The sequence below is a fragment of the Sinocyclocheilus rhinocerous genome, unplaced genomic scaffold (assembly GCF_001515625.1).
Source record: "Sinocyclocheilus rhinocerous isolate Xijiao unplaced genomic scaffold, SAMN03320098_v1.1 scaffold656, whole genome shotgun sequence".
NCBI lineage: Eukaryota > Metazoa > Chordata > Actinopteri > Cypriniformes > Cyprinidae > Sinocyclocheilus > Sinocyclocheilus rhinocerous.
In genome coordinates this window covers 1,005,851-1,013,745 of record NW_015648010.1, presented here as the reverse complement: position 1 = coordinate 1,013,745, position 7,895 = coordinate 1,005,851, and the positions used below count along the sequence as shown (strand labels likewise).

At 36.7% G+C, this 7,895-nt stretch overlaps 1 protein-coding gene across 1 annotated transcript; it reads right to left on the bottom strand.

Annotated features, from left to right (window-relative positions):
• Positions 1 to 281: 281 nt before the first annotated feature.
• Positions 282 to 7,895, bottom strand: LOC107709553 (SH3KBP1-binding protein 1; the record flags this gene model as incomplete). Its single annotated transcript, XM_016514048.1, has 16 exons — positions 7,712 to 7,895; positions 7,388 to 7,441; positions 7,122 to 7,167; positions 6,945 to 7,018; positions 6,792 to 6,850; positions 6,592 to 6,672; positions 5,170 to 5,319; positions 3,834 to 3,924; positions 3,562 to 3,752; positions 3,365 to 3,480; positions 2,946 to 3,033; positions 2,516 to 2,632; positions 2,031 to 2,201; positions 988 to 1,143; positions 632 to 728; positions 282 to 466 (listed from the first exon to the last, which is right to left on the bottom strand). Coding segments are annotated over exons 1-16 (1,723 nt in total), but the record flags the coding sequence as incomplete, so codon positions are not given.

Below are 7,895 nucleotides of genomic sequence, written 5' to 3'. Positions count from 1 at the left end.
AAGCAAAAAGGCCTCTAACACTAGCTTGTTCTATTCTTTTTCTATTCTATCTGTTTTTATTTTTATTTATTATATATAAAAAAAAAAAACCTTGCTATGTGTACTGCGCTAAGCTAACTGAGACTTGTTATAGCACTTGCATATCATAGCGATTTTGATTGCTTCCATTGTTCTCATTTCTAAGTCGCTTTGGATAAAAGCATCTGCTAAATGACTAAATGTAAATGTTTACTGCACATATAACGTATTTCACATTCATTCATTTATTCCTCCACTCTCACCTTTGATATCCACTTTCCCTGCGATCTCCATCGCCGTCGTGAGGTCCCACATCTGGATGCTGCCGTTGCTGTGTCCACTGAAGAGGTACCGGCGGGGCCTGGACCCAATGCGGCTGGATCCCTCACACTCATGCACCACAAACGCCGTGATGGATGTCCCGTCCACCGAACGCACCTCACACACCCTTCAGATGAGACACAGACCAAGTTTAGCACTCTCTCAGAGCGCAGCACCTATATTTGTGTTGATCGGTATGTTGTTTTCTATCAGTTCACACCAGTTCATTTAACTAGTCAGGTGCGCTACTGTTAAAGTATGCTGGTTTGTCTTGTTTGTATTTGAAACGGACCTCTTTCCATTGGAGGAGAGCCTTACGTAGAGTTTATCAGTGTCGGGAACCACACGCTGGATAAACACCTGCTGCTCGTCACGCTCCCCATACGGACCTGCGCACACAACCATTAGTCAACACATTATGGCCCATGAACCATGAAAATCAGTACAACATACTATTCCTATTTCACTTTACTTAGTTTTTTCAAGGCAATCGGTTTGCATGCTTTTTTTAAGTAAGCCCAACTAATTAGATTTTACAGTGTATACAATGTATTGTTGGCTATTGCTACAAATATACCCCAGCGACTTAAGACTGCTTTTGTGCTCCAGGGTTACATATGTGATTTCATTCTACTCACTACATCTCACCTATTTCAGTGCCAGCAGCACAGCCTCCATGGCCATCAATATCGTCCAATGAGAGGATCTTAAATGAAGTGAGGGGGGTGGAGCCAGGCTGAGTGGAGATCATGCCTCGGAAACGCGTCACAGTCCAGGTGCGGACGTGATTGTTGTCTGCACACACTATAGCAAGGAAGATTTCTGATTGATTACTTTTTTCATTTACATGTGGAAATAAAGCATTTTGAGAAAAAAAAAGAAGCTGAAGAACAAATTTTATAGTTTTTGCAGTTTTAGGAAATTCTGGAGTTACTGTTTTTATCCAATTTAGCATTAATGATTTATGCTGAATTTAAATACAAAAGAGAGAAAAAAGCAAAATATTACCTATTAAAATTACACTAGTGATCTCATCCTTTTGATCCTTATTAAATGTAATAAAAACTGAATGTAAAATGTTTTTGGTTATAATTCACTATTAATAAATTGTACGGATTTCCCTTTTTTTTTTTTTTAAAAAAGCTAAATATTATTACTAGTGATTTCAGACTTTTGATCTCCACTATATTCCTCACATAAATGAGCATGAGTGTGCATGATTTGTTTTTTTTTGCAAATGTAAAAAATACTGAAGTTCTTGTTTTCCAATTCAATATCAATAAATTATACTGATTCTTTTATGAGTTTGTATAAAAATGTTTTTTGCAGTTTTAAAAAATACTGATGTTCTTGTTTTTCAATTCAATGTGAATAAATTATACTGATTTATTTTTTTAATTTACAAGCGATTTCATACTTTTGATCCCTTTTATATTCTGTACATAAAGGAGCATGACAGTTTATAAATAAGAAATATTTCTAGGTCACTGATTAAACGTAATAAAACAAATAAATGTTTTTGCAATTTTGTGAAATTCTGAAGTCTCTTGTTATTCAATTTATAATTAATATATTTTACAGTTTTCTTTTTTTTTGCAAAATATTTTTACTATTGATCTCAGAATTGTGTTCCCCACGATACTCTGCACGTAAATGAGAAATGTGTATAAGAAAAAAAAAAAACTCTTTACCAGAGATGAGATGTTTCTCAGACAGCATGATCTTGGTAACAGGACTGCGGTGAACGGAGAAGGTCTGGAAGAGCTGTGGACCGGATCCCACCGTCTCTGGATGCTGCACTATGACACGCACCGTGCCTGAACTAGTACCATACGCGATCTCGATCCAGTTCCCACTGTCACCTGAACAAACACAAGAGCACACGCATACAAGGTTTAATAGAAAGACATTAAAGTGCATTTTAAATGCTTGTCAGTACATTCTGCAGTAGTCGTGTAATTTAAAAACATTACATTCAGTTCACACATTCATTTATTCTTTCAAAGTATATTATTTCAGTAATAAGTTCTCTTTTTTAAAGTATGCTAAAGTGTGTCTTATTCTCAATGGGTGTTTCGTAATTGTGTGATCAACTGGAGTGCTAATAGTTTAGTACTAGTTGAACATGGTTTAGTGCTATGTGCTATGACACTGTGAGATGACAGGCTGGCGTTACTTGTTTTGGGCGTCAGGTAGACACTTAGAGCAGTAATAGCATCTTCACTGGGATCTCGATACAGCTCAGTCACCAACAGATCGTTATCCTTCATCCGCAACGGAAACTTCTGGACATCTGAAAGACACAGAAATGCACAGTGTGTCGTGATCAGCTTGATCAACCCTCTGAAGGATCATGAATGCACAGGATTTTTTTTGAATGTATCCAAAAAAAATTTTTATGACAGCTCAAGCAATTAGAAATAACATTAACAGCAAATCATATTATTATTTTAGCTGGAAATTCAACAATACATTTTAAAACTGCATGGCAACACCATTATCCATGAATTAAATACTTTAAAACTAAAGCTACTTTTTTATTTGCAACTTTATAGACCAAAATCAAAACCTGAAAACATAATATATTAGACTGATTATCACTTTACCTATATAGTAAATAGATCCATTATTGCATCCCAAAATGAGGAATGATCCGGCTGTGTCATAACTGTTGATAGGAACCACATCCTGGTTCTGCATAAAGAGAGGTGAAGAAATCAGGAAGTGAACACTTCTACTTGTTTCGATATTAAGAAATCGATTTCATTTGAATTGTGACACCGGAACAAATGCAGAAATTACCGTATTGGCCCGAATATAAGACGACCCTGTTTCATGGCACACTCGTTTTATGCGTATTTGGCGCCACCTAGTGTTGTGGGTGTATTATTGACATGTCAAAGTCTAGACCCTGAATATAAGACGACCTCGTTTTTTCAGATGTATTTCCAAGAAAAAAACATCGTCTTATATTCGGGACAATACGGTAATCACCAATGGCCATGCATCTGTCAGCTCTCGTTACCTGCCAGTGTTTAGTGACTGCGTTCCACACTCCCACTTTACCCGTGTGGCTGGTGGCGATGAGCTGATTTCCAACGAAGAACAAAGCCTCCACCGGCACATTCAAACTGAACACACCTGCGGTTCAGAACAAACAAGAACTCCAGTTTCCAAACATTTGTGAAAGATCCAAAAGCATTATATGAAACGAGAGCTTACCAATTTCATTGCCATTTCCATCGGGACAGATTGCCCACAGTATGATTTCTGTGCCCGATGCAACAGCAACCATCTTATCGTTGTCCCCTAGAGAACCGCCCATGACTTTGGCATTAAGAGCCACCCTGTCAATCACCCAGTCCAGCCGAGGGCTGGTGAACACCTGCTGCCATCCACTCGACTCTTTAACCCTGAGCACAAGAAACAGAAAAAAAAGTCACACATGTAAATCCCAATCATTACTATATGTGTCATTCAAAGAGGAACCCTACCTGTAACAGACCACAAACTGGGCATAAGCTACAGCAATCCAGTTATGATGACCGCATATGATTCTGACCATGCCTGGATCAGCGATCGGACCTAAACAACACAGATCACAGGATTCAAGAAAGTTACTATTTTAAACTGAAAACTAAAAAAAACTAAGGATGCACCCAAGAGAACTAGAGTGAAACCACGTAAAATAACACAGAAAAAGAATAAACCAGACAAGAAATGAGTAGAATTGATTAAAATAGAACAGAACAACAGGAATAGAAACAAGTAGAACTGAGTAAAATAGAAGAAAATAGAATGGAATTAACCACAGTACAATAGAAAAATCAGAGTAGAAATGAGTAGAGTAGAACAGAGTGAAATAGAACTAATCATGGCAAAAATGATCTGAGTAAAACAGAACAGAATAGAACAAACTAGAGCTGAAATGAACTGAATAAAACTGAATTGAACTGAGTAGAGCAGAACTGAAACAGAACAGAATAAACCAGAGAGGAAATTAGTAACCGAGTACCACTGAGTGAAATAAAATAGAATAAAAACAAATCAGAGTAGAAATTAGTTGAGTACAATAGAGCAAATTAGAGTAGCTATGATTAGAGTTAAACAGAATAAAATAATTTAGAGTTGAAGTGAGTAAAATAAAATAGAATAACATAAAACAGTAGGATAAAACAGAATAAAATAAACCAGAGTTGAGAAGGGAAGAACTGAGTATAATGCAATCAGAGTACAACAAAACAGAGTAGAACAAAATTTAATAGAATGGAACAAATCAGACGAGGAGAACAACTTAGTAGAGTAAAACAGAATAACATAGAATACACCACAGTAGAAACTATCAGACTAAAATGGAGCAGAATAGAATAAACCATACTGAAACTGGGTAAAATAGAATCGAATAAAATCAGTTTAGAAATTAATAGGAACGGCATAAAATAGAACAGAAGCAAGCAGATAAGAACTGAGTAATAGTATTCAAAAGAATAGAATAAATCAGTAGAAATAAGCTGAACCAAGTACAATAGAATAGAGCAGAACTGAGTAGAATAAAAAACAAAACAAAACAATAAATCAGAGTAAATAAGAGTGCAAATATAACAGAAAAAAAAACAAAATAGAATAGAACATACCAAAGTAAATTTTCATAATAGAAAAGAATAAAATTGCCAAAAGAAAATCTGAGTAGAATATAATAGAACAGAATTAAGTAAAGTAGAATGCAATGAAGTAGAATAGCAAAGACAATCTGAGTGGAACAGAATTGAATAGGGAAAAGTAAATTAAGAGTAGAATAGAATACTAAATGAACTATAGACAAAGGCAGACCTGTCACCCTCTCCTCTATGGCAGCTTTGCCCAGGTTAGGCGGCATTGTGTTACTCCTCCTCACAGGGGCCCTTTCCACTGGCCCCGCACGGCCCCCCATGAACTGGGGCCCCGCCACACTGTGCCTGTTTCTGCGCTTCACCGGATACACTGTGACACACACAATTAGGGCCGTCACTAACGATTATTTTGGTAATCGAGTAATCTGCCAATTATTCTGATGATTAATTGAGTAATCGGATAATTATAATTACTTTTTTTGTAGCAATAAAAATAGACCTAAGTGAACAATAGCCTTTAAAATGACTTAAAATACATATATAATAGCAATGAGGCAATGATAATTAGTTCAAATAAAGTATCAAAAGCAAGTAATCATAAGGTTTTATTCAACAAAACTATTAAAATACATAATGTATTATAAACAATAGAGCTAACGTACTTCACGCATTATAACAAATGCCAGCAGAGGGCGCCAACGGTCTGACGCTGCGCGATCTAATCCTTGTTTAATTCAAATGTCCACTTAATCTTTAATATTTGGCCATTTCTATCAATTTCTGTAATTTCTTCAATATGTGGACATCAAAACATGTAAACTCAGAGCGAGGGTCCAAGCTTTTATTTTGAAATCGTGATGAACAGTTATATTTAGAAAGATATCGATGCATTCTCCTGGATTTGCGTAGGTTTATAAATGATTAACCTTACAAATCTGATGAAACAGCGCACGTTGCGTTCCCAGATGAACGTTATCATAAACCCCAACTCACAACAACATGCAGAGATGGAGTTTGAGACATATAAATGATAACTAGAGATGGGCAGATGAAGCCTTGTGAAGCTTTTGAGGCTTTTTTTTCTGATTGTACCAAAAAAAGATTCAAAGTCACCTCGCTTCAGGTGTTTCATTGTGACGTATCAAGCCTCAAATGTCATTGGTCACGTGATCACGGAGATTTGATACAAGCCTCGACACAGTCTTTCGAACCAGTCTGCTTCAATAGAGTAAAACAGGCTTCGCAGCCTCAGTGTCAGACGTCCCATCTCTAATGATAACAGTTTGCACGGAGCAGCATTTACTGTGAACGGAGCCGCTCTGACACACACGTACTGTACGCAAGCACAAATATTAAACATGCATCTCATGTATTTATTTAAATCGTAGCATTTGTGAAGTCTTAATAGACTTATGCTTTATTATGATTTTGAAAGGGGTTTAATACGTGGAACGCTTCTGGTATTTTGCCCATTTCTCGACACGGGCAAAATGCAATCGAGGATTTTTAAAAATCGTATACTCGAACAGAATCGAGGAATGGTTGCAGGCTGCAGCCACACACAAAATGAGTCTCTCTGAAACATGCTGTCTGTCTAAAATAGTGCTGAACTTTGTCTCTGTGCTCAGGGTTTGTTGTGTACCTGGCGGAGGCAAGTAGCCATTGAACAACACGTTCCCGCAGGAGGAGCGATCCAACTCATCACACAACTGCAGCTTTCGCACTGCGGAGGTAAAGACATGATTAGATGAGGCACTGCAGTGGAAACCACCATTTATTCAGCATGCAATTTAATATGTGGCTCAAAAGCATCAGGATAATCCCAGCACAGCCTGATCTCACCCAGCGGCGTGATCCCATAGAACTCTGCCTCGTGCATTAATAAGTGCACATCTATGGACCTGTCAGAAAAACAGAGTCATGCCATTTAAAACCTAAACAAGACACTTCATTTCACAGTGTTACATTATCTCTTTCACAAAAACATAGACTTACCTGGGGTGAAGCTCTTTAGTGCGCAGGAAGTTGAGAATAGGAGCAAACAGAGACGGATCTCTGTCAATGAAGATCTAAAATAAACAAATAGTGGGCTACATTAAAACACACTCACATAATAACATATTTGTAAAGATCGTGTATTAGTATTAGCATGTATAATAGAATAAACTTTACCGCTCCAGTCTCATCTTTAAGTGTTGATATCCGTCCACTTAATAAACTAGAAGTATAAAAAAACACGTATTTATTATGTAGTATGTACACACATCATGTAAAAAAATTAAAAATAAGACCTATGCCAAAAAACAAACACGCAACCCATATATCAGTTCTTATTATTAAACCTTATTTAAGTTATAAGCGCTTAAATTGTTAATATACATAACATACGCAGGGGGTTTTGTTCTAGTTTAGCTTTATTTGATCGAAAACGCACAAACCTTGAGAAAAACGAGTCAGGAACCCATGTCAGAGTCTGTCTGGAGGTACTGAACCTGCATTTATACATTCAAACATAAAAGAAAAACACTTTTAGCCAAAAAGAAGGGAAAAAATCCATTGTTGTTCTTTATTACTGTCTGCTGCTATTTACAGTAAGTTAAGGCGGATAAATAAGAAGCAATACTTAAACACCACTGCAAACTAGTTGTTATGAAGACTAACGTTACATTACGTAAAGTAACATTTTTAAATTAACAAATGGTAATGTTAATAAAGTATGTGGCTTGTTTCGAGCAGGATGTGCAGTTGGTTTAATACAAAACCTTTTGCCCCCGACGTTAAGATGAATGATGTCGCCGATCCTAGCCATGATTTTCGCTTTTAAGGCAACACGTTCAGAGTTTATCGTCTTTTTAAGTAGGTATTAATATTAACTTCATAATAAAAAGCCGTTTAATTTACTAGCCGTAGTAAGGAAACAGCGGAGGAGCGGATGTTGTCACAGAA